The sequence below is a fragment of the Poecilia reticulata genome, chromosome 13, assembly GCF_904066995.2.
Source record: "Poecilia reticulata chromosome 13, P_reticulata-male-v2, whole genome shotgun sequence".
NCBI classification, from domain to species: domain Eukaryota; kingdom Metazoa; phylum Chordata; class Actinopteri; order Cyprinodontiformes; family Poeciliidae; genus Poecilia; species Poecilia reticulata.
In genome coordinates, this window is record NC_088842.1 from 23,662,642 (window position 1) to 23,689,309 (window position 26,668).

Here is a 26,668-nt window from a genome sequence, read left to right on the forward strand (position 1 = left end):
AAATTACAATAAATGTAAAGGATGATATTCTTTTTTTCCGGGATGAAAAATGATGCAAAAAACATATATAGATTAAAATCTAGTTACAAGAGAAAAAAATTCAGAGCAAATATGAAAATAAATAGAAAAACCTGAATTTTATATTTGAAGACATCAAATGGTTCTTTTTACTTTATAAAGTTACTAAGAGCCATTGTGGAAGATACACTTGCTACTCTAAGTATGTTTGGCAGTTTTATCCTGCTGGAAGGTTTTTCTTATTCTGCACAATTATGCACCAATTTGTGTTGGTTTGTTGCACGAAATAACCGTAAACATAAAATCAGACCTAAATGTCATCTTGGGTAAACGGTTAACCCAACATGCAGATTTTTATGCTCTAAGAGTGGAAGCTAAATGATCTGTAAAAATACATAATTTGTTTCAGGAGCTAATCATTTTACACACAAAAAAATAGGAAGGGTCTTGATTTATGAGCAAAATTTTGTACAGTGACAGAAAACAGTGACAAATCTTTGCTGAAAAAATATTTAGCAAAACAAATCTCACCATTATTTATCTGACTAAAACTGAAGTAGTGCAGAAAGTATGTAGCACATTTTACTCCTGTAAACAACACAGAACAGTTTTCTTTACTCTTACTTGTAAAGCCATTTCACTTAATTAATGGAGGCTTTATTAATGCGACAGTGGGTACTTTACACTTTATGTTTCAAACTTGACTTGTTTTGAACCTGTTGGATGATCAAAATATGATAAAAAAGGCAATTCAGGGATGAAATGAATAAAAGTTGTAATTTACTTTAAATAAAAAACCTATAAAGTCTTTGTTGTAATAAGTACATTAGGATATATGATAAAAACACAATCATTTGTCTAAATTTGGGTAAGAACAGTGAAATACAGACTTGACCAATGTGAGAGGGATGAACAGCACTACACAAGATTGTGATTGACAGCGCTAAGACCCGCCTTCTGGCTCTGACTGGTTGTTTCTAGTGGGACAAAGCAGACAAGCTCAGTTTTTTTCATAATTAACCTGTCTCTACCATACTGTATCAACATGGTGATATATTTTATAATGTACAATCAGATTTATTATGTTTCTTTGAGGTTGCAGAACTCTGCATTGCCTCCATCACAGAAAAAAAAGCCAAGTCCAGCATAGAGCGGCTGAGTGAAGGTGGTCTGGACTCTGTGGAGCAGAGTCATGGTTTCAGAGACATCATAGAAAGCCAGAACACCTGCACTGTGATCCAGGTACACTCCCAGTTTGTATGACTGAGGACCTGACACTGGAGTCTCTGCTTTGTTGTGGCTGAAAGTGTAACCAGCTCCTTTCAAACTTATCCGCTCAATGTCACAGCGTAGCGCCCACGACTGATCATTAAACCCAAACAGCGATTCATTTGCTCTCCCTCCTCTCTTGATGCTCTTGTATGCAACTGCTACGAAAATTCCTATTCCAGCCCATTTAAACTCAAAGTAGCATCGTCCGGTCAGGCTCTGCCTGCTCAGCACCTGTCTGCATGAGCTGAATCTCTCCGGGTTAGGAGTGAAGGACTCGTCCTCGTACCACACTATTGCTGCTCTGTTCTCGTTGCTCAGTTTCAGCGTTCTGAAAGCTGTGTTTGGATCCAGACTGATTTCACAGGCGTATTTCAGGAATTCAGCTCTGCTCTTTGGCTCCGGTCGGGAACTGGACACCGTCTGGAGGGTGTGTGTCCCAGCGTCTCTCAGGATGTCCTGCAGTTTGTCACGGAGCTCGGACGCGGCTGCTGTCACGTCCTCGAAGTGCCTCAGAGGATCGACGTCGATGCCGGATGAGTCTGCGAGGTCACTGGGGGCTGACAGTGAGGCGTAGCTTTGCAGGAACTGGTTGTGATCTTCCAAGTGTGAAAGCTTCTCCAGCTCAGCGTCTCTCCTCTTGAGATCATTGAGCTCCTGCTCCAGCTTCTCCTGAGCCTCCTTAACCCGAAGCACCTGAGCTTCCTGCTGCGATCTGATCCGCTGCTTCACATCAGAAAGTCTTTTCTGGAGGAGCGTAATCAGCTCAGTGAAGATCTTCTCCGTACTCTTCACTGCTTCATCAGCAGAGACGCAGGCGTCCTTCACCTCCTGCTGGAGCCTCTTCAGCTCCTTCTCCTGGTCCTGGATTTTCTTCTGGATTTGCTGTCGATTCTCCTCCAAAATGTCAGAGATATGGACACATTGCAGCGGCATGTAGGGGAAAACAAAGATGTCCAAAGTGTGGAGGAGAGCATAATTATGATGAATGTAAAAATGGGAAGGATAAGTGTTGTAATTGTGGAGGGCAACATAGGGTGACTTATGGAGGATGTGAAGTCAGAAGGAAAGCAATGGAAATCGAACAAGTCAAAGCTACTAATAATATAAGTTATGCTGAAGCTGTTAAAAAAGTGAAACCTAAGGAAGTTATAAGGAAAGTTCAACCGAATCCAACAACAGAACAGAGACAGAGTGGAACTGAAACTGGTTTAACAGTTGAAAAGATTCTGTTGTTCATTGCATATGTAATTAATTGTACAGATCAAGTTAAGCACAAAACAGAAAAAATCAAAATAATTGTGAAAGGGGCAGAGAGGTTTTTTGGTATTAAGGACATATCTTGGGAACACATAAATACGAGGTTAGGGGCAGAAGGAAAGGTAGGAGGTCAGGAAGATAAAAACTGATCATCTTACAATGGAACGCTAGAAGCCTTATTGCAAATGGACAGGAGTTTAAAGGATTTATTAGAGATTGTAAAGATGATCTAGATATTATATGTATTCAAGAAACATGGCTTAAACCAAATCTTGATTTTGTTATAAAAGGATATGAAAGCATTAGAAGAGACAGAGAGGGAGGATCTGGAGGAGGGTGTATAACATTTATTAAACAAGGAATTCAGTTTAGATTATTAGCTAAAGGAAGAGAGTTAGAATATATAGTTATTGAAATTTGGACAGTAAATGGACGATTTAAAATAATCAACTTTTATAATCCATGTAAAAGACTATCATTAGATTTAATGGAGGAAATTGGGGTATTTCTAGAGGGTAAAGTTATTTGGTGTGGGGACTTTAATGGGCACAGCTCCTTGTGGAGTCATCATAATGATCAAAATGGGGATATAATAGAAGAAATGATGGATGTTAAAAATTTGGTATGTTTAAATGATGGAAGTGGGACCAGAATTAATTTTAGAGATAACACAGAGTCAGCAATTGATTTAACATTAGTTTCAAATTCGTTAGCAAGTGTTTGTTTGTGGCAAGTTTTAAATAAAACAACTATAGGGAGTGATCATTATCCTATTAGGACTGAAGTAAAGTTAAATATAGAGAGGTATTGTATAAAAGGGATAAAGAAGTGGTCTTTTAGGTCCGCAGACTGGGGAAAATTTAGGAAAAGTAGTGAAATAAAAATGTTAAAAGTAGACATGAACAGTAGCATTGATGATTTAAATTCTTCTATATGTAATGCTATCTTTGAATCAGCTGATCAGGCTATAAGGAAGGAAGGCGGGGGAAGAGACAGAAGGTTGGTGCCCTGGTGGACATCAGAATGTACTAAAGTTATAAAGAAACGAAATAAAGCATTCAAATTATTAAAAAGAAATCATAATTTTCAGAATCTGAATGAATACAAGAAATTGCAAGCAAATGTAAGAAGGGTTATTAAAAATGCAAAAAGAGATTATTGGAGGAGTTTTTGTAATTCAATAGGGAAAGAGACAGATATTTCTAAGGTCTGGGCAACAATTAAAAGGATGAATGGGATTAAGAGAGTGAGTGGATATCCAATACTAAATGATGGAGACATAACAGCAGTTACTGACAGAGAAAAGGCAAAAATGTTAGTAAATACTTTTGTTAAAATCCATAGTTCTGAAAATATTAGTGAAGAAGGAAAAAAAGGAAGGCAAAAGACAATATTGGAGAACAAGAATTTATTGCAACAAATGGAAGATACAAATGATCCATTGAATATGTCTTTTACAATAAATGAGCTAAATAGGGCACTCAAAAAATTTAAGCTATCAGCTCCAGGAAAAGATCAAATTTGTTATGTTATGGTTAGTAATTTAAGTGAGTCTTCTAAAAATATTTTATTAGAAATGTATAACAGGATATGGGAGGACGGGGAACTACCAAAAAGTTGGAAGGAAGCGGTGATTATTCCAATCCGAAAACCAGGGAAAGATGAATCCAAACCAGAAAATTATCGGCCGATAGCGTTAACATCCAACTTATGTAAGATAATGGAGAGAATGATAAATGAAAGATTAACATATTATATAGAAAAGAAGGGACTTATATCGTCTTATCAGAGTGGTTTCAGGAGAGGGAGAAGTACAATGGATCCAGTTTTATGTTTAGAGCATGAAATTAGAAAGGCTCAAGTGAACAAAGAGAGTGTTGTGGCAATATTTTTTGATATTGAGCGAGCATATGATATGATGTGGAGGGAAGGATTATTAATTAAAATTAGAATAATGGGTATAAATGGTCATATGTTTAGATGGATCAAAAATTTTCTAGAAGGAAGACAAATACAAGTGAGGATAGGGAAGGATTATTCTGAGAGTATGAATATAGAAAATGGGACACCACAGGGTAGTATAGTAAGTCCGTTATTGTTTTCAGTGGTAGTTAATGATATGTTTAAAGAAGTAGAGGGTGGAATGGGATTTTCACTTTTTGCTGATGATGGAGCAATGTGGAAAAGAGGAAGAAATTTAGAATTTATTGTTAAAAAGCTTCAGGGAGCAATTTTAGCTGTAGAAAAATGGTCGTATAAATGGGGTTTTAAACTTTCTGTAGAGAAAACTAAAATAATGGTTTTTACAAGGAAAAGAGTTTATGGAAAAACTAAATTAAAATTATATGGACAGGATTTAGAAAGAGTTAAACAATTTAAATTTCTTGGAATGTGGTTTGATGAAAGAATGACATGGGGAGTGCATATTAAGAAAATAATTGATAAATGTAGGAAAGTATTAAATATAATGAGGTGTTTAGTTGGAACGGAGTGGGGAGCTGATAGAAAATCATTAAAAGCAATTTACACTGGGTTAATTAGGTCAGTCTTGGATTATGGATGTATAGTTTATAATTCAGCAGCAGATTCAAACCTCCATAAGTTGAATATTATTCAACATCAGGCTTTAAGATTATGTACCGGTGCTTTTAAAACATCTTCAACAGCAGCTTTACAGGTTGAAATGGGAGAAATGCCTCTTAAACTTAGAAGGGATCAATTATCCTTAAATTATTGGTCAAATCTACAGGGACAAAGAAATGATCATCCAACATTAGAAGTACTTAAACATGGCTGGGAAAAGGAAAAGAAACAATTAAAGAGCTTTGGATGGATAATAAACTCTAAAGTCAATGAAATTAATTTAAATCAGTTAGATACATGTCAGGCAATTCCATTATCTGCGGTTCCACCTTGGATACTTCCTGATGCTGAGGTTGATTTTTCTTTTTTAGAAAAGAACAAAGATAAATTTAACAATATGAATAGATATATAATACAAGAACACTTAAATGAATATTATAACTATATACAAATCTACACAGATGCATCAAAAAATACAGCTAATAAGGTAGGGATAGCATTTATTGTGCCACAGTTTCAAATTAAAGTAGGAAAAAGGATTAGTGATGGAGTCTCGGTGTATACAGGAGAAATGCTTGCCTTGCTATTAGCAGTTCAATGGGTGGAAGAGGTAAGACCAGTAAAATCAATTATTTGCTCAGATTCTAGTTCTTCGTTATTCAGTTTGCAAAATAATAAATCAGATAGTAGACCAGATATATTAATTGAAATACGACAAACACTTTATAGAATCAATATGATGGGGCTAACGGTAAATTTTGTTTGGGTTCCAGCTCATCATGGGGTTAAGGGGAATGAAATGGCAGACAGAATGGCTAAAGAGAGTACTAATCGGGTGAGGATAGATATTAATGTTAGTTTTAATATAACAGAAATAAAGAGTATAATTAAACAAAAAACAAGAGAGAGGTGGCAAAAGTTATGGGAAGAAGAAAAGAAAGGAAGGTGGTTATATAAAATTCAAAAGAATATTGGTCAAATGAGAAGAACAGAAAGAATAAGGAGAGAAGAGATAATTATTTCACGGTTTAGAATCGGACATACTGGACTAAATAGGTCATTATTTTTGATAGGGAAACATCAGACAGGGAAATGTGACTGCGGGGAAGATGAGACAGTGGAACATGCTATTTTGAGCTGTAGGAATTATTTGATGCAAAGAAATAAATTAATTAGAAACCTTAGTAGTATGAAAATGAAATTTGATATTGTTGATTTATTACAAAAAGATTCAGGAAGTAGAGGATATGAGGCCTTATTTTATTTTCTTAAACAGTGTAAGTTGTTTAATAGGATATAGTTGTTTTTTTTTTTTTTTTTTTTTTTTTTTTTTTTTGTCATGTGGTCCACACTCCTTACCAGTTGGTGGCGGTAATGCTTACCTAAAGTTTCTTGCCAACCGCCATTAAATTTCAACTAGAAGAAGAAGAAGAAGATTCTCCTCCAGCTCCTTCTGCCTCTCCGCCCTCTCAGATGCAGCTGGAGCCGTTTCATGGCCTTTGTGTTCATCCATGGTGCACAAGATGCAGATGCACTGCTGATCGGTGAGACAGAAAACCTTCATCACCTCATCGTGACGAGAACAGATGTTCTGCAGCTGAGCGGCACTGTAGTGAGGCTGAAGGTGTTTCTCACAGTAGGAAGCCAAACAGATGAGACAGGACTTGAAGGCCTTCCGCTTCCTCCCATGGCACACGTCACAGGCCACATCTTCAGGTCCAGCATGATCAGCAGGTGCAGCCTGGAGTCCAGTCAGCTTCAGCTGCTCCACCAAAGCTGCTAACATTGTGTTTTTAACCAGAGCAGGCCTCGGTGCAAAAGTCTGCCTGCACTGAGGGCAGCTGTGGCGATTCTTCTTACCCTTTTTATCCCATAAGCTTTGAATGCAGCTCATGCAGTAGCTGTGGCCACACGGAATAGCCACCGGGTTGTTCAGTAGGTTTAGACATATTGAACAGGAAAAAGTTTCAACATCCAGTTGAACGCCCTTCTGCGCCATTTCGTTATGTAATAGTGTAGAAAGTTACCCTGTTCGAGACGGCTAACGAGGCTAGTGTAGCTAACGCTACAACCGGCAACGCGTTATTTGACAATTGCCACAACTACGCAGCTGCTCCCTTAACTTTGACATTGAATGAGGAGGAAATTGATGACTTTCCTGCCCTACCTGTTACTCCTCTGAAATCGCCAGCACCGAAAAAGGTGTTGTATGAACGCAGCAGCCCGGAGTCTTCTGCTACAAATGAGATAATATCCAGTCTGTCTGCGCTGATAAACGCCCGTTCTGACAACTTAGAGAGCATGGTGACGGAGAACACGCTAAAGATTGAGGGTCTCAAAAAGACTATTGACTTTATATGCGCTGAAGTGAATGATATGAAGGAGAAAGTGAATGACCTGGGAAAAAAAGTAACAAGAGAGGAAGGTCGGGTGGACAACTGCCAGCAGAGGCTTGCTGAGTTGGAAAGATATTCTAGGAGATGGAATCTCAAACTACAAGGAGCTGAAGAAACAGAGAAAGAAGACATACGAAGAAAAGTGATAGAAATCTGCCAGTCAGTTCTACCAGAACATAAACACAAGCTGCCTGATGCTGTCGACACCGTGCACCGACTTGGAGCCAAACGTACAGGAAGCACCAAACCTAGAGGGATCATCATACAGTTCACCTCCAGAGTCCTCAGGGATGCGACATGGAAAGCAGCCAAGACATCTTCGTACCTGAGGGACAACCAACTGAGATTCACTGAGGACCTGTCCAAGGATGACAGAGAACAACGTAATAAACTGTGGCCCTTGATCGACAGAGCCCGCAAGGAAGGCAAGCCAGCTTACTTCGTTGGAGGCCGTGGCTTTATCAGCGGATTAGAAGTCTTCCCTCCTTCCTACTCAACTAAACCTTAGATATGATCATTTTACCTATTCATTTACACATTGAGCTTGGTCTACACTCTGCTTTCATTTTTCGTTCCTTTTTGACATTATATTTTCTCCTTTAGTCAATATATAATTTAGTTTTGAAGACTTTCCTTGTTCTTGTAAGATCCTAAAATACTATAGTTAAACCAAAATAGATGGCATAGTGCTACTTTTCCTTTGTTTCTCTTGTAAATATTTAATCAGGCTACTTACCGCTTTATTACTTAAAGTGTGCAGCTATCGGTCCCCTTTCTTTGTGAACACAACTTTATCTTTAAAAGTTTAGATCTTGTTCTTTATTCTTTGTTACTCTTTTCAAGTAACTTTGTCCGTTTCGTTAGTATCTCTCAATGCCAGGGGGTTGAGACAAACAACTAAACGCAAAGCATTATTCTTATTTGCCAAACAACTTAAAACAGATTTTTGTTTCTTTCAAGAGAGTCATTCTACATCTTCTGATGGTAATTTCTGGAAATCCCAGTGGGGAAATGAAATGTGGTTAAGTCACGGATCTGAGCGCTCCGCTGGTGTCGCCACACTTAAAAATAATTTCTCTGGATCTATTTTACATACTGATTGCGACACTCTAGGTCACTACATCTGCTCAGTAATTGAATGCCTTAACAATACCTTTATTGTAGTTAATATATACGGTTATAATAATATAACGGAAAACAACAAACTATTCGAATCTTTAGAAGACAGACTTACCTTTTGGCTTTCCAAATACCCAAACTCAGTCATCCTAATTGGTGGGGACTTTAACATTGCCTTAGACAATTCAATTGATAGATGGCCTCCGAAGCAGCAGACCTCATACAGTGCAAATTTAAAAAATTTTATGGAGAAATTTAATATTGTAGATATATGGAGAGAAAAATTCCCAGACGACAAAATCTTTACATGGAGCAATAAAATAGGTTCCAGACAATCCCGGATAGATTTTTGGCTTATTTCTAAATGTATTAATAAAGACAATATTGTGGTTAACATACTTGCCTCCCCTCTTACTGATCATAGAGCTGTTCGCATTAGCATCCGAATTTATACTCCTGATAATACACCTTACAAATGTGCTTACTGGAAACTAAATAATTCCTTGCTTAAGCATGAAATAGTTAAAGTTCATATTAATAAATTAATTTTATATTATTGGAATAAGGCTAACAAGGAAAGGTCTTTCTGCAATAATTGGGAACTTTTCAAATTTGAAATTGGCAAATTTTTAAGACATTATGGAAGTCAGATTTCTAAATTCAAGAAAGCTGAAGAGGAAGAAGTCATAAGCAAGATCACCTCCTATTACCTAAAACCCCCAGAAGAAGTTTCAGAGGAAGATAAATTAAATTTAATAGAACAACAGAACAAACTGGATGCCTTGTATAAACACAAGGCTGAAGGCGCCTTCATCAGATCCAGGAAACGATGGCTGGAAGAAGGAGAACTAAATTCTGCTTACTTTTTTAGGCTTGAAAAATACAAATCCAAAATAAACTCTATTTACCAACTAAATATTAATGACACTATCTCCAACAATCCTAAGGAAATTGCAACTTTTTGTTCCAAATTTTACTCTAATCTATACAGCTCAAAATATAATAAAGATATTTCAGTATCTTTTCTTAACAATGTCAAAAATTTAAAAACTATTGATGTAGAAGATAAAAACTACTGTGACAGCCCATTTACAGTGGAGGAAGTTTCTAAATGCATCAATGCACTGAAGGCCAATAAATCCCCCGGCACAGATGGTTTATCTGCTGAGTTTTATCAATCATTCTCTATTCATATAGCTCCATTCCTCTTACAGGTATTTTTAGAAAGCGTAGAAAACAACTCTCTCCCTCCCACCCTGACTCAAGGCCTTATAACACTCATTCCAAAACCAAACAAAGACCCACTCTTTATTGATAATTGGAGACCTATAAGTCTACTCAACAATGATTATAAGATTATGGCTTCAATACTTGCTAGCAGAATTAAAGAGGTTTTGGACACAGTTATTGATGAGACACAGTCAGGCTTTATGAGAAACAGACACATCTCTAACAACATTAGACTAGTTCTAGACTTACTTGATTATTCATATTTGGTGCCTGATGAGAGTTTTATTCTTTTCCTGGATTTCTATAAGGCCTTTGACACAATCGAACATCAATTCATTTTTCAATCTTTAAAAAAATTTGGTTTTGGCCCGTTTTTTTGTAACGCTGTCAAAACATTATACTCCAATTGCAATAGTGCTATTAAATTGCCAAACGGCTCCACCCCTAGATTTATCCTAAAACGTGGTATTCGACAAGGATGTCCTGTTTCACCATATTTATTCTTACTTTGCTCTCAAATCCTTACCACTCATGTCTCCAACAGTGCCATACAAGGAATCAGCATAGCTAATAAAGAGCTCATAATCAGCCAGCTGGCTGATGACACTACACTATTTTTAAGGAATGCAAACCAGATCCCTCTGGCCTTAGAGGTGATCAATACTTTTTCCAAGGCCTCCGGTTTATGTTTACATTTAAAAAAATGTGAATTGCTTGCAATAAAGGATTGTCATACTAACAATATTTGCAATATTCCTGTTAAACAAGAAGTTACATATTTAGGAATTTTAATCTCTAAAGACCAGAAATTAAGATGCTCCTCTAATTTGATACCAATTATACAGAAAACCAAAAATAAACTAAACCAGTGGCTTCAGAGGGACTTATCTCTAAAAGGAAGAGTGTTGATTACTAAAGCAGAAGGATTATCCCGACTGACATACGCTGCTCTCCCCTTACATTTAGACAACAAAATCTGTAAAGATATTGATCGTATGCTTCTTAATTTTATATGGAAAAATCGTACACACTATATCAAAAAAACTGTTATTATGAATAATTATGAATCAGGTGGACTTAACTTTCTGGATTTCTCTACCCTAAACAACACAATCAAAATTAAATGGGCTAAACACTTCCTGAAGAATCCAACCTCTGTCTGGAACTTCATACCAGATCACATTTTCTCGCGCTTTGGTGGCTTCAACCTCATCTTAAGTAGTAATTACAATGTTGAGAAACTTCCTGTAAAACTCTCATCTTTCCATAAGCAGGTGCTCTTAGCGTGGATGCTCATCTATAAACATAACTTCTCGCCTCACAAATACCTCATCTGGAACAACAGAGATATTTTATTTAAAAATAGGTTACTCTATCTTGAAACGTGGGTTCAAAATGGGATTCTACTGGTGGCTCAGCTGATTAATAAGGAAGGACGATTAATCAATTATGATGAATTTTGCTCAATATATAATTTTCCAGTTAGTTTCCAGGAATTTTCAATGGTGATCAATGCTATACCTTTGGGCACCTTAATGTTATTTAAAAACACTAATTATAGTCTGTCTGTTCCACCTGGTATCCCTGATCCAGCCGAATCATCTCTGGGTAAAATCTGCTTTTCACTGGAATTTAAGAAAAGCAATGAGAAAATACGCAGATTGTTCCAAGAAATGATTGTTTCTCGCCCAGCTATAACAATTTACTGGAGCCGTTATATCCCAGATATTCACTGGAAAACAGTTTGGATGATCCCCCATAAATACTTAATTATAAACAAGGTGAAGGAAGTGTCATTTAAAATTCTCCACAGAATTTATCCTGCTAAGCACTATATGATAAAATTTAAGAGAGACATAAACACTAATTGCAGTTTCTGTGAGGGCCATCCAGAAACTGTTACGCATCTCTTTTGGCTCTGCTCTTTTACACAAAGGTTCTGGTCAGAATTTAGCAGGTTTATTAATGACCATATTTTACAGAATTTTTCCTTATGCTGGGAAAATGTTTTATTTTGTTTCTATAGGTTCCATAAGAAGGATGCTAAACATTTCTTTATAATAAACCTGCTAATACTCTTTGCTAAATTTTACATTCATAAATGCAAATTTGCTAATAAAACACTTTGTTTCTCTCTTTTTATTAAAGATATGGAACTATATATCAAATCAATAGCAGAATCTACAAATGAAAAGGCTTTAAGGACAATTTCAATTTGTACGTCTTTGCATGTTCTTATCTAACCACCCCTGGCTGTTCTGTTTACTGTTGTGTTGTATACTTCACTATGTTATTTTGATGTATACTAATTTAACTTTAATAAAGTTCTTTGAAAATTAAAAAATAAACAGAAAAAAAAAAAAAAAAAAAAGTTACCCTGTTCCGCGAATCACGTGACGTCAGTATGTCTATAGAGCAGTTCCGGTCACGAGGACGACAGTCCTGCTGTTCTTTTACCATAATGTTTGATGTTTAATGAAGGCTGAAATGTTTGGGTGCAGAGATTAAAACATGTTGTCACACTTTATTATCAAAATCAACAAATTACCAAAGAGGATAAATTCATGATGTCTTTTTGTTCCATTTTTTAAAATAATGTACGTCACGGAAGCTTGTGACCAAATTGTGGATAACGGCGCCCTCTGCTGTTGGTATGATATAAATAAAGTTTACATCTGTTTTGCACAAGTTTCATGATGTCAAGCTTTGATACAACATGTATCTGTGAGGTTCCACTTGCTACACTTGGATAGCATTTCTTTTTATTTCCTTCCCCACATTGGATCATTTCAGCACAAATCTTTTTTTTATGAACTCAAATTGGAAACTGTTGTCACTAAATTTGGGCTTGGTGGACATTGCATTATGCACAGGTAGCCAAGTTCAGCGTTCCAAACGTAATGTCCTCACTCTGACAATTTTCACACATTCCTTGGTTTCAGTCATGGTCATGAATCCAACTATTATCAGATACACTGAGAGATGGACTGAGGATTTTTAGTAAATGGAATTTGCAAGTTTGATGCTGTTTGTATGAACTGAAAAGCTCTTATTGTTTTGGAATTACCAAGAATGATTTGAGAAATGCACCAAAGCAACTGAGGAAAACTGCCAATTATAAACTTTGTCCAAATTAAAAAGAATTGGTGCAGTATTTACTTGGTATTAGATCAAAACCAAAATATGCAGTCTCGCAAATTTCTATTGTCCAGAAGTTTTAGCTGGTTGTTGCGCAACACAATGATGTCACTCACCAACACTGAGCCAAAATCCATCTAAGTCATATCAATCAATTGTTCTTTCTCTACAGCCTGAGCGCACACACACAATGTCTGCTGAATCAAAGCGTTGCCACATCAGCTCCTTGGCTGGCAGAAAGGCTCTGCTATGGCATTACATCACACTTCACTCATCCAGGCCCTGGAGCTGAACACTCAGCAATCAGCTGCACACATTCAGGCATTCGCCAGCTCCATAACAGAGCCCGTCCATCTAGGCGAGACCATATTTTTCTTTTGCATAAATTCTAGATAGACGGCATCATTAGCTCTCAGCAAACAAAGCTGCAAACGGAACTGCAGAGAATCTTTGAGGAAGAACGGCAGACTATCCCCAAATACACAATTGAAAAGCTTGTTGCATCATTACCAAGAAGGCTGTACTACTTCAAAAGGGTGATTCTACTCAATACAGAGCAAAGGGTCTGAATACTTATGACCATGTGATATTTCAGTTTTTATCTTTTAATAAATTTGCAAAGATTTCTAAATTTGTTTTGTCTCTGTCAAGATGGGATGCTGAGTGTACATTCATGAGAAATAACTTTTTTGATTTTTAGCAAATGGCTGCAATAAAACAAAGAGTGAAAAATGTAAAGGATTGTGATTACTTTCACTATCCACTGTAAATGTGGAATCAAGTTTAAACAGATCCATGGAGCACAAGAGCAAAATCTTTCAGTTGTGATCTTTGTGGACACTGATATATCCTGAAATCAAGTTCAAACACACATGAGAATCCACACAGGCCTCATAACTTACTGCTGCTGCTGTAAAACAAAAAGATTTATCTATATCACTCAAGAGAACCACCCTAGAACAGAAATCATTTTGCTGTAATGTTTGTGAGCAATGATTCTGGGAGAAAGGTGATTTAAACACACATATGAACATCAACACAGGGGAGAGACCTTTCAGTTGTGATCTTTGTGGGTATAGATGTAGCCAGAAATCAAATTTAAACAGATACACGAGAATCCACAAAGATAAACATTTTAGTTGTGATATTTTAGGGACAGGACATGCAGACGAATCATGTTTTTATGGAAGCCCATTTCCGCCATGAAAAAAAAAAAGATAAACAGGAAGTCATAATTTTGACTTTCAAAGTCATAATTATGAGATTTAAAGTCATAATTATGACTTTCAAAGTCATAATTTTGACTTTTAAAGTCATAATTATGTGATTCAAAGTCATAATTTCGACTTTCAAAGTCATAATTATGAGATTTAAAGTCATAATTTCAACTTTGAAAGTCATAATTATGAAATTTAGTCATAATTTCGACTTTCAAAGTCATAATTATGAGATTCAAAGTCATAATTTTGACTTTCAAAGTCGTAATTATGAGATTTAAAGTCATAATTTCGACTTTTCCAAAAAAGCAGACATGCTGTCTTGTATGAAATTTACACAGTATTCCATTTGATCTGTCTAACCAGGAAAACACAGATTTTCTCCTTTTAATGGATTATAAGCATATTGAGGAGTATTTCAGATGTGGTTTAACCAATGATGTAACTCTTGCTTTGCTGGTTGAGGTTCATGGGGTTATTCTTAGTAAGAGGACACTAGAAAGGATTCTTAATAAGAAGGAACTTTGGCGCCGAAAGAACAAAACTGATGTGAGTGTAGTGGCAGCTTTCATTCGTCAGCAACTTGAAACCTCTGGACAATGTCACGGATATCGATGGATGCACCAAAAATGCTGGATGAATGGTATTGTTACAGACAGGGAAACAGTTCGAGTCCTTTTATGCTTACTAGATCAGTCAAGAAATCGACTGAGGAGACGGATTTTCTATAGTCGTGGTCAAAACTATGTTTGGCATATGGACAGCTATGATAAGCTGAAACCATTTGGAATTGGGATCAATGGTTGCATTGACGGTTTTTCCAGAAGTCTAATATGGCTTTAGGCATACAAAACAAATAATGATCCAAGAGTCATTGCTGGATACTTCATGGATGCAGTGATTAAAGCCGAGGGTTGTCCTGAAAAACTGAGAGTGGACAGAAAATGTTAATGCAGCTGACATGCAAAGATATTTGAATCTTACAGAAGATCAACCTCAAAGTGATAATGTAATATTTGGTCCAAGCACTGGAAATCAGCGGATTGAAAGATGGTGGTTGACCCTGCGAAGTGAATGTATCCAGTTCTGGATGGACCTCTTTGACAAACTGAAAGCAGATGGACACTTCTCGGACAACTTCTTGGACAGAGCCTTGATCCAGTTCTGTTTTCTCCACATAATACAGGTGAGCTTGATTTGAGCTGCTCTGTCTTCTCACCTATTGAAAATATGTATAATTGCTATAAAGTGGTTATAATGTGCAAATATTTATTTTCTGAGTATTATACTAAATTAATAGCATATCTTAAATATTGCAGATATTGTATGTTTGGGTAGTTGCTTGACTTAAACTTCCCTGTTTTTGGATAAATAGCAGTCATGCTAGATTCACACTTCCGTTTTACTTTTGAATGCTTATTTCAAAGCTATGAATTTAGTCTGGTTTTTGTTTTCTTCTAGAAAGAACTAAATGAAGTTGCTTCAGCTTGGAACCACCACAGGATACGTCCAGCACACAATTCACGAAGTCCTCATGGGTGACCATTTATAATGTACACAGTACCTCAGGCGTATGGAACCAGAGACTATCTACACAGCATTGATCTGAACAGGGTTGAAGCCTGCTTGGAAAATTGTGTTTTCAAAAACTTTCCAGGCGATGAAGATGTCTTCAGTATCTGTGTGGACCTGATTTCAGAGCATAACCTGGATGTCACAGATGATGTGTTTGCAACAACTGATCTGTACATAAGACTCAAGACAGCTGATCACCAGAGATTTGGAGCTGCAGTGATAAATGTAAAAACATTTTGTTGCGTTGACAGTTTGCTACCTCGTCACTAATTTGGACTTCAGTAGATATTTGATGACATTCTGAGAGTGCCTGCATTTGCTTCAACACATTGTTGCACCAGAATAAAGATGGGTCAAAGCCATTCACAAGAAGAGACACTAAAATAAGATCAATGCATGCTGAGCTGATAAAATAAATCTGGCATTAGAAAAATATATTGACACATTGCACTAGTATGGTCAGATGATTTTTGTTTTTGATATTTTCCCTTTATTATCAATATCATTGTATTACAGTTTGAACATTATGCTGATTCTTAAACAGGAAAGGAATTGAGAACTGCAGTAGAAACCTCATTATTTTTCAGGTGTGCAACCCAATGCTGATTTAAAGCTTCCCCCACCCCAAATAAATCACACATGTAAACTGGAAATAGTGGTTTATTGTACTTCAAAATTAAAGTCTCAACATAGCCATTACAGACACCATTGAGTTTTTAAAAAATAATTCTTTAAGATAATGACATTCGCTTCAAGGTGTAAAAGAAGAAAGAAAAAAGTGTTATTTTTCTGTTGTTTTCTGGTTAAATCTGATATTGAGCTACTGTAATGGCACCAATCTGTTTTTTTCAATATCTAACACTGACAGTCCGAATTAAAAGTATATAATTTTCTCTCTGCAAATTGAATAAAATTGCCATTTTACCTACACTCCTCACTAGTAGGTGGCGGCAATGCACACTGGAAAGTTTTTTTTGTTGTTGTTGTTTTGTTGCCAACCCGCAAAAACCGCAAGAAGAAGAAGAAACTTCATAGGATTTCCTGTTTCTCCATCTTCGGTCACGCGGGGTCAACGCGTCCCGCTTTTCATTGTTCGGGGATATTTCTGGTAAGAAAACTGTAAATATTGTCATAGTTTGTTGAAACATGTCTGTTCCTTCGCAGTAAAGTGTTGAGCAGGCAGTATTTTAACAGGATGGTGTGTTTCAGAAACGGATGGTGAAGAAGAGCTGAGTGCGGCGCAGAGCGGCCATTTCCTGCTGAGGATCAGTTGTGGGATCATCTGTGAACTCCAGCGTCCTGGTGAGCTGAAACATTGCTGTGGAATTAAAACTTTGAGGAAATAATGCATGAAGTTCTTCCACACGCTTTAAATGACTGCTTTTGTGTAATTTAGCTCTCTGTATATTGTTTGAAGAGTCATAGGCCAATGCTATGTTTTATCTAATTTATTTAGTGCTTTTTCAGTTTTAATTATTATTTTTATTTTATTCTGTAAGCTTTCAACTTACTGTTGTTGTAAACGAATATTTTAGTAGTCGAGTAATCTATCGATTATACTTACGACTAATCGAGTAATCGGATAAAAAAAAGATAAAATGAAATATTGGTAAATTTGGCATAATACTAGTGTTACTATCAGATATCAATATCAGTCCAGTTTTTCATATTTGAGCATCCCTAACAGTTAGATTTTTGTAGTGTAGTAAACTAACCTGTAACAATAATAGCTCACTTTCTAAGTTAACCAGAAGAAAATTTATAAAAAAATCTGACATTATATACAATTAAATAATAAAGAGGCAGGCTCGCAAATTGCTTATAAAAATGTCTATAATCCAGCTTTTAGTTTATTTATTCATCTTCAGTGAGTTTAATAGATGTATTCTCACCTTGCCCCATTCCTGACACGCTTTGGGTTTGAAAATACGGGAAATGTCGTGTGGAGTGGTGGGGAAGGAGAGGGCGAGCGAACGAACACAAGATGGGGGTGGAGAGGAGGAAATAGACCAGGGGAAGAATGTAAGAACGAGGGGAGCAATGCGGGATATTTACGGCACCTTCGTTCGTCACACTCAGAAACTCATCTACCAGCCATGTATGATGCGCTCCGCCACCCGTTTCTTCAGACCGGGATGTGAAATTTATTGTGCGGTTCGCCGGGAAAGCTACAGTTACACTGTAAGCATCAGCTACTGAGCCGCCCGCCGTGCTCAGTCTATCCGCTCACCTGAATAAATACTCCTCAGCGTTCTTCCCGCCGTTCGCTTTCAACCAGCAGCCCCCGGTGGAGAAAGACTGCCGTACTCCTGTTATCACCCCAGTCATTTTAAGGATGCTTATTGGTTCCCCAAAAACGATAAAAATTTGGGCATTATCATCAATCAATAAAATCCCCAATTGCCGAACTTGAAGATTGGACGTTATGCCGCTAACACTTAGCCTTTGTCAACAACTCAGAGGCGGAAGTGAGAGCTCCGTGCAACGCAGGTAATATCCTGGCCGCAATACGTTGCGCTAAATAATAAAACATAAATTAATGAAGCTTCGAGGCAGATAAATTTTCCTCGAGGAATTTTAGTAATCAAGTTACTCGAATCATTCGAGGAATCGTTTCAGCCCTACTTTCAATATTTCATTTTGGTTACCAAAGTTTAGCAGAAGTCTGTATTCTGGTTTTTGAACAGAAGTAAAATATACAATACTGCACATTAAGAACCCCAGCTATTGTCCTGTGAGGATAACTGGGACCAACTAAAGATCCTAATAGATGAGTTACAGAATCACGTTGTATTTTACAATGAATTGTAGCTTTTTAACATCGTTCATTTTCTGGTTCTTGTCTCTCCCAGCTGGGCTCACAAGTTGACCTCACCACCAGTTCACCCATCACTCTGGTTGTGGTCTCCATTAGAAGAAATGGAGCATCGAGGCAAAACTCTGGAGGCTGATTTCAACCCCAAAGTCCTGCTGCATAGATTAGGTCTGTATGTTTTCTTATCAGTAATGGTTCAGGAGCAGCTTTCTGAGGTTTATCTTCTTAACAGAAAGTTGAGAAACGGTTTGTGTTAGCATATTAGCTTTCTATCTGATGGAAGAGTGACTGAATCCCAATGCAAATAAATGTATCAAACCTGATTCAACATTAAAATATTCAACTTTTCTGCTGCTCTTGGTTCAGTGAAGTTCTGGTTCCTAAAGCCATTGAAGATAATGTTCAGGTTTTTGGCTTTCTTTTTCTGCATAGCTCTCATCATTTAGGGTCGAAACCGGTTATCTTTCTGATCTTCACCCAGTTTGAACAAAGTGTTTAAATGATGGTTATAGTGAGACTCTCTTCCTGATCAGCTCTGAACTGGGTTTCGTGGCACATTGGTCTGGGAAGTCTTCATTCAATCACAACAGCTTCATGAACTTAAAGAGTCCAGCTCTTAAGAAACTGTCTCTAGTTCCTAAATGAAGCAAATTACTGTAAACAGCTTTAGGCCAGAGTGACTTTGTCCTGATTCCCTGTTGGATCAAACATCTGATTCAGAGCATCAGTGGCACAAAAATGTCACCTTGAGTTTATTATCTTCATGTCATCAGACCAAAGTGATTTGTTTTCTTTGTTCTGGGTTTCAATTTGTTATTCAAGTCTGTGTAATGTGCATAAAACAGAAGTTGACACATTTTTCAAGAGAGAAATTTATATTTAAATTTATGAACACAATGATAACGTTCATCAATTCAAGTTACAAAGTAACATGTTTTGGCAACAAGATGTAAACAAAAAATGAAAACTAGCAACAAAAACGTCCCATTTAAATAACTCGGCTATCATTTCTTTGGTTTTCTGCTACAGATGCAAGTTATCAATTAATGAGTAATCAAAAGTTAATTGATATTATTCAGGGTTTTCACCAGAAAAGAGACTAAGTCTGGTGGTAGATGGCATCTGGATGGCTGATCACTAACCCATTGTATTTTAGTTAAAGTATGTTTAAAGTTGAAAATATTGCTATTTATTATTATTATTATTATTATTATTATTATTATTATTATTATTATTATGTGATGTAAGACATTTTCAACATAATACAGTTGTATAAAAAAGCCAGGCTTAAAATACAGATTTTAACAGGCATCACTCTTATAGTGAACCTCAGAGCGAATAACATCGCAGTTCAACCTAAAGTCAAACATTTATGTACGTTGGTTTGTAACACTAGTAATGTTGATGTGAATATAAAGCTGCAGTGGTTTATAATATACATAATTTGCTTCATTGGTTCCTGCAGATGCTCAGCAGATGTTGCTGCTTAAAGAAGATGCTCCTGAAGAACATGGTCCAGGTTTTGACCTACAAGGTCCAGAGTCTCTCCCATCAACCAGGAATGAGGATGATGAAGAGTTTCTCCTGTCTTCTCACCTTCATCAGCACCACAGAGAGTTACCAGAAGATCACTGTGAAGAAGCAGAACCTATCAGAAAGCAAGATCATGGAGATTATTCCAACTCATCAGAGACTGAACACATTGAGGAGGAGGAGAAAGATGAAGATGATGAAGATGAAGCTGATGTAAATAATGTTTTCTGTCAACTTGAACAATTGCCAGATTACAGACCAAATAGTAAATACAAGGGAAATGACAGCAAGGTGAGCCATTCAACTAAAGGTTCTCCAAACCTTGAGGGTAAAATGAAATCCTTTACTTCAAAGAAAACCCTAGCATCAAAGAGGAAAGTTCAGGTTGAAATGAAGTTTAGCTGTGATGACAATGGTGAAATATGTAAAAAAAATCCAACCTCAAAAAGACATGCGAGAACCCTAGCAGGACATGAACATCTCTGCAAATTGTGTGGACACACATTTAGAAACAGAAGAAACTTTGACACACACATGAGAATCCACACAGGAGAGAAACCTTTCAGTTGTGATCTTTGTGGATTCAGATGTAGCCAAAAATCTAATTTAAATGTACACATGAGAATCCACACAGAGGATAAACCTTTCAGTTGTGATCTTTGCGAATACAGATGTAATGTAAAAGAAAGTTTAAATAGACACACGAGAATCCACACAGGAGAGAAACCTTTCAGTTGTGATCTTTGCGAATACAGATGTAATGTAAAAGCAAGTTTAAATAGACACAGGAGAATCCACACAGGAGAGAAACCTTTCAGTTGTGATCTTTGTGGGTACAGATGCAGCCAGAAAGCAAGTTTAAATGGACACATGAGAATCCACACAGAGGATAAACCTTTCAGTTGTGATCTTTGCGAATACAGATGTAGCAGGAAACAACTTTTAAATGTACACATGAGAATCCACACAGAGGATAAACCTTTCAGTTGTTATCTTTGCGAATACAGATGTAGTGTAAAATCAAGTTTAAACAATCACATAAGAATCCACACAGGAGAGAAACCTTTCAGTTGTGATCTTTGTGGATACAGATGTAGCCAGAAAGCACATTTAAATGTACACATGAGAATCCACACAGAGGATAAACCTTTCAGTTGTGACCTTTGTGGACACAGATGTAGCCAGAAATCACATTTAAATGTACACATGAGAATCCACACAGAGGATAAACCTTTCAGTTGTGATCTTTGTGAATACAGATGTACCGTAAAATCAAGTTTAAATGTACATATGAGAATCCACACAGGGGATAAACCTTTCAGTTGTGATCTTTGTGGATACAGATGTAGCCAGAAATCAAGTTTAAATGTACACATGAGAATCCACACTAGAGAAAAACCTTTCAGTTGTGAACTTTGTGGTTATCGATTCAGCCGGAAATCACATTTAAACAGGCACATGAGAATCCACTAAAGATAAACATTCTAGTTGTGATATTTTAGGCACAGGAAATGAGGATCATATTTTAAATGGAAGACTCTGAAGAAAAAGATTATTCTGTTGTGTGTTGAAGTCTATGAAACAATAAAGAGAGTGGAAATTGATTTTGAAATGGCATTGTTGTAGGGTTTATTGTGGAGAATGTCGGTGCTATTAAGGATTATTTTTTTTATCTTTTCAGATGCTTCTTTTCTACTTATGGTTTTATTTATTTTTATTTAAATATTGAATACACTATGGATTTTTGTTTGTGACTAAACTGCTGTTAGTTGCAACTCTCAAGTAAAAAAAAATGCAGGTATCATTATTTACTAAACAGGGCTTAAAGAGCTGCGGCCGGGGATTGGATTTCCGGCCCAAATCTTCATGGTCCGCCTCAACCAAACTCTAGTCTCAGGGCTTAACGAGCATAGACATAAGAATGGATGCCTCATGAACTGCTCTTGCCTATTGTAGCTGATGAGATTTAGGGCGGCCATCTTGTAGCGGTCCACCACTCCACTCAGCGTTTCATGTTTAGCAGGCACAATGACGTATCAGCGCGTTTAATCGATCATAACACGCTTTTTTGTTACTGAAAATCATATTCAAACTATCATCTATCACATTTATAAACAATTGTATTTTTTAAGTATTTTATTTGCATTGATACATAGTTCAGCATATTTAAATATGCTTAGTCGGGAAAACAATAGAATAGGAATAGAATATTCTGATATTGATGCATGATGAGCATTTTACAAACCACACAGCATAATTTAAAACATTTAGTAATATCAATACATATTTATATAAATATACAAACACAAATAAATAATGAGAAATAATTACACAAATAAATAATGATTAAAACTGAATAATATATATTAGATACATGTTTACACATAGTATGTACATATAAGCATGTATAACTAGGCCTGTCGCGATAAACGATAAATCAATTAATCGCACGATAAATGAAACCTATCCACCTCATTTTAATGATCAGCTTTATCGTCTCTTCCTGCCTTTTTTTTCTATTGATGACATTGAATAAAAAAGGCTCACATCCGGTGCTCTCCACTGATCCTCCCTTCCTCATTTCCTTAGTGTAATGTCCAGCGCACACTACATGAGTTGTCGGCAGACTGTCAGCCCATTTTCAAAACTTGAGTCCACACATTAGCCGACAGAAATCCTAGGTACAATGTTTCGATCGGGCTGTGTGGTGTCCAGCCACATTGGCACAAAATAATGGCTACAAGTCCAGTTAGCTAATTTTAAAATCAGGCATTAATCAATGCTTTACTAGAATCTACCTGTGATGCATGTGGCTAGAAAGTCCTGACTGAATGAACATCATTATAACCAATTTATGTCACGTTAACGAAGAACAGGTGAAAACATACCGGGTTTATCAACTGCAGTAGCAATTTGGCTCCAACTCCTCTCCTTATGATTTATATATTTATTGCACAAAATGTTGAATAAACATTAATGGACCTTACCAAGCTCCGCCCAGAAATGCCCTCGAAAATCCCACGTGGCTGCATGTCTCACAAACAGCCTTGCGGCGGTTAGTTTCTATGTAAACATGGCGTCTTTCATTTCAACTGACTCTGCAGAGTATTTCTGAGTCGATTAGTTTAGCATTTCTGCTGGATTTTCACAAAATATCAGCCACGACAATGGACAGCGGAACCAACAAGTTCATGTCATCTTTTTTGGACGACATCCAACGTCTTTTTTGGATGTGTTTGAGCCACGCGATGCCTCTAACGTTGTGCGCGTCACAGCTAAATGCTACCGGTCGATGAGGAAAACAGCAGATCCTCACACGCTCAGCATAAATATAGCTGTGGACAAGATCACTGACGCTTCTTGTTCTTGCAAGGCTGGTTAAGTCGGGTATTTATGGTTTTGAGGGTTACTTTTGAAATCAGTGATTTCTGTTGTTGGCAAATGTTTGAGTGTGAGTAGGCCTGATACACAGTACTCGGTGCTAGTGTGGCTAACACAATTACAGTTTAGTAAAATGCCTTTTCAGGTAAATAAAAATATTTTAGGTATGTCAGATACAGTACATATTGCATACTGATCTGTTCAACTAACGTAAGACTGTGTGACAGGCTTCAAGGTGTAGAAGTTGTATCGGTACTGCCATTATGCTGTACTAGGCTAAAAGGTTTTCATAATGGATGTGTTTATTATTGACTTTCTTTTTTTAATTCACTAAACACAAAGAAAGCAAAGGAATAATACTTACACCAGCAGACACTCCTTTATTCTTATTGATCCTACCACTGTTGAGCTGCAAATGCGTCGTGAACTGAATTTCAGTTCCACAAATACGATCAGGATACCTGACATCGCCTGCACAGATTCCCCACCGACAGTGGAGAACCATTCTTTTTCGAGTCCTGACGCAAAAACTTTCTGCCGGTCTGCTAGTCCACAATGTGCATTAGCATATGTTTACTACTGTAGCTTGTGTTTGTGAGACGGTCACGCACGTGGTAGCTGCGCTGTGACGTGAAATGGGCATTAGCCAATGAAACGCGGCCCCTGTGGTAAGGTCCACGTTGTTTCCACAAATCATCACCGATGTCCGCTGGTCTTCGTGTTGCGCCGTGTCAGCTGTTTGGGATTCCCCTGTAATTTTCCTTCAGAAAGCACGGAGGAGAATCCGTGCTTCCTGATTGGCTATCTGTCACATTCAGCATTAAGCTCCCAGTCGGGGAAAACCCCTGATTTAGATCGGAGCGGCCACGACGATCTACCGTAGCACAGCATACACTACAGGATGATCGGTTACAAAATCACCAGCGACAATCTTAGATAGGCCAACGATCTAAGATTTTTGTAAAGGGAAAAAAGGGGTAAAAAATTGTTTATTATGAACTACTGCATTAGGTAGTGGAATGTGCTTCTCTTCTCTATTTATTTAAATTTAGTGATTATTGAAGGGCAACATACATAGTATACAGACTTCATAATCTGCTCTCTTTTGGTTGAATGCAGCATTTATTTCAACTTTGGCTTTATGTTGTTTAGTTTTTATTCAAGTACGTTTTTTGTTAATGGAGACTGAGAATACATTTTATTTTTGTTTTTGGTTGTTTTGTTTGTTTAGTTTATCAGTTCCAGTGTTATGTGTTCTTTTGAAAATAAAGTGTATCTATCTATGGCAGGAAATCACATGTATTACTATGTCATTTCCATTAAATCAGTGTCAAAAGGTCTTGAAACAATATTATCGTTTATCGCAATAATTCTTTAGACAATCGTCCAGCAAAATTTGTTATCGTGACAGACCTATGTACAACCTAATATATATTATTTGTCGGCTGTTTTCCAGCTGACGAGTTGCAGCTTCAGAGTGATTCAGTAGCTGAGATCGAGTCCAAAATCCGATGTGAGATTTATCTGTGTTGCAGTGAATCCGTCTCTCTTTAAAGATATTTCCCACTTCTTCCTTGCATCGTGTCTTTAGGAAACCTTCAACACAAAACGGAATATTTGGGAACTATCTTACTTTTGACAGAGTGGAAAATATTAGTCTTTACCACCTGTGTAAACTTTGCTGGTGAATGTTTTATAACGCGTAATATAAACTTAATAATATGTTACATTGTCACATTTCTAATGTAGGCTCTTGTGTCAGAGCCTAGATTTACGGAATCTCGGTTAGCCTCAGCATGGCCGAGCTCAAATTGTGATACCGCACCTACTAATGGCACTTCCGGTGGCAGGTGTCATTAGGCGCCACAAGTGCCACTGTTTTCGGGGCTAGCTTCCAGTGTTGTCACTGACTTCAGCTGACTTCTGCACCTCATATTGGTATTTCCACTAACACCTGCCATTAGGCGTCACAAGCATAGACCTGCCACTGTTTTCGGGGCTAGCTGTGAGTGTTGCCACCATGGTTGCCACTGGCTTCGGCAAATGGACTACATATCCCATGATGCTTTGTTACTAGTAGAAGAAGAACTTGAAGACAGACAAAGAAAGAATTTTGTAGGGTTTTTTTTCGCAGAAAGACCTGTTTGCTGAATTCCTACACATTTTCTTATATCATTATGTATGATTCGTTCATCCTATGTATTCACTAAAGTTCATCTGAATAATCCAGCCGACTCCTTTCGTCTTTGAATCAGTTGAATATACAACAGGTATCAGGGATGCCATTGGTTTCGGCACCTTTGCAACAGCTGAGTCTGGCTTCCACTAGAGCTGTCGTTAGGTGTCCAGCATGTTTCAGAGCTGTCACAACTGATTCCGATGTTTTGGGGGATGGCAATGGCAATTTTTGGAAAAGGTGTTACTTATATTGCCTGTTTATAACTTTTTATTTCAATGGTAATTGCATTGGTTAATTATCCATTTAACTCCTTGAATATTTTTGACTTAATTTAATTGAAGGAAGATGGCCAAAGTAATTGAATCTACCACTAAGTGTCACTATTACAGTGGAATCTGTTGAACCCCGTTGGGTTGCCAGATATGGCTTTGGCCAAGATTGAAATACGTAGTAGTTGTGTAAAACGTATATTGTAGAAATTAATAAAGTTTGAAAAAAAAATAACATAATGAAATATTATAATTTCTCATGGAGGAATAATATGTTATTTGATCCTTATGTAGTAAATTCACATGTTGACTAAACATGAATTTTACAGAAGTCTTCAAATGATTTCAGAGAGGGATTTTATAATACACAAAGATTTTAGTTCTTGGCTATTGAAAACTTAAATTATATGTTATGTTATTGCTGTTTAAAGTATTTACATACAATGGCTAAAAAATATTGACAAATCAATTACTTACTTTGGGACATAAACTTTAAAAAATGTGCAACATACCTTCCAAATAAAATATGTAAAAAGCACAATTTTCATTTAAAAAAGCCTTTGCATCGTAAGTATAATCCAAAGTAATTTTTATTTCCAAAAATATGTAACACTTTTGTTCTTAATGCTGCTTAGGATTCACAGTTTGTCAAAGTTATTGAGGTGTACATACTTTCTGTTTTGACT

The 26,668-nt window shown here is 36.9% G+C and overlaps 3 protein-coding genes across 3 annotated transcripts in view; 1 reads left to right on the plus strand and 2 right to left on the minus strand.

The window, feature by feature from the left end:
• Positions 1-26,668, minus strand: part of LOC103474876 (uncharacterized) — a 264,378-nt gene that overhangs the window by 25,511 nt on the left and 212,199 nt on the right. The gene's annotated exons all lie outside the window — the stretch shown is intronic.
• Positions 455-7,158, minus strand: LOC145554715 (tripartite motif-containing protein 16-like). The gene is made up of 2 exons (XM_081615022.1): positions 6,548-7,158; positions 455-2,181 (listed from the first exon to the last, which is right to left on the minus strand). Exons 1-2 carry the CDS (start codon positions 7,127-7,129, stop codon positions 1,099-1,101), a joined length of 1,665 nt encoding a protein of 554 aa, XP_081471148.1. The 5' UTR covers positions 7,130-7,158; the 3' UTR covers positions 455-1,098.
• LOC145554714 (uncharacterized) lies at positions 16,789-26,172 on the plus strand. Its single transcript, XM_081615014.1, has 4 exons — positions 16,789-16,913; positions 17,015-17,107; positions 18,658-18,788; positions 20,086-26,172. The coding sequence occupies exons 3-4, from the start codon at positions 18,725-18,727 to the stop codon at positions 21,624-21,626; spliced, it is 1,605 nt and encodes a 534-aa protein (XP_081471140.1). The 5' UTR covers positions 16,789-16,913; positions 17,015-17,107; positions 18,658-18,724; the 3' UTR covers positions 21,627-26,172.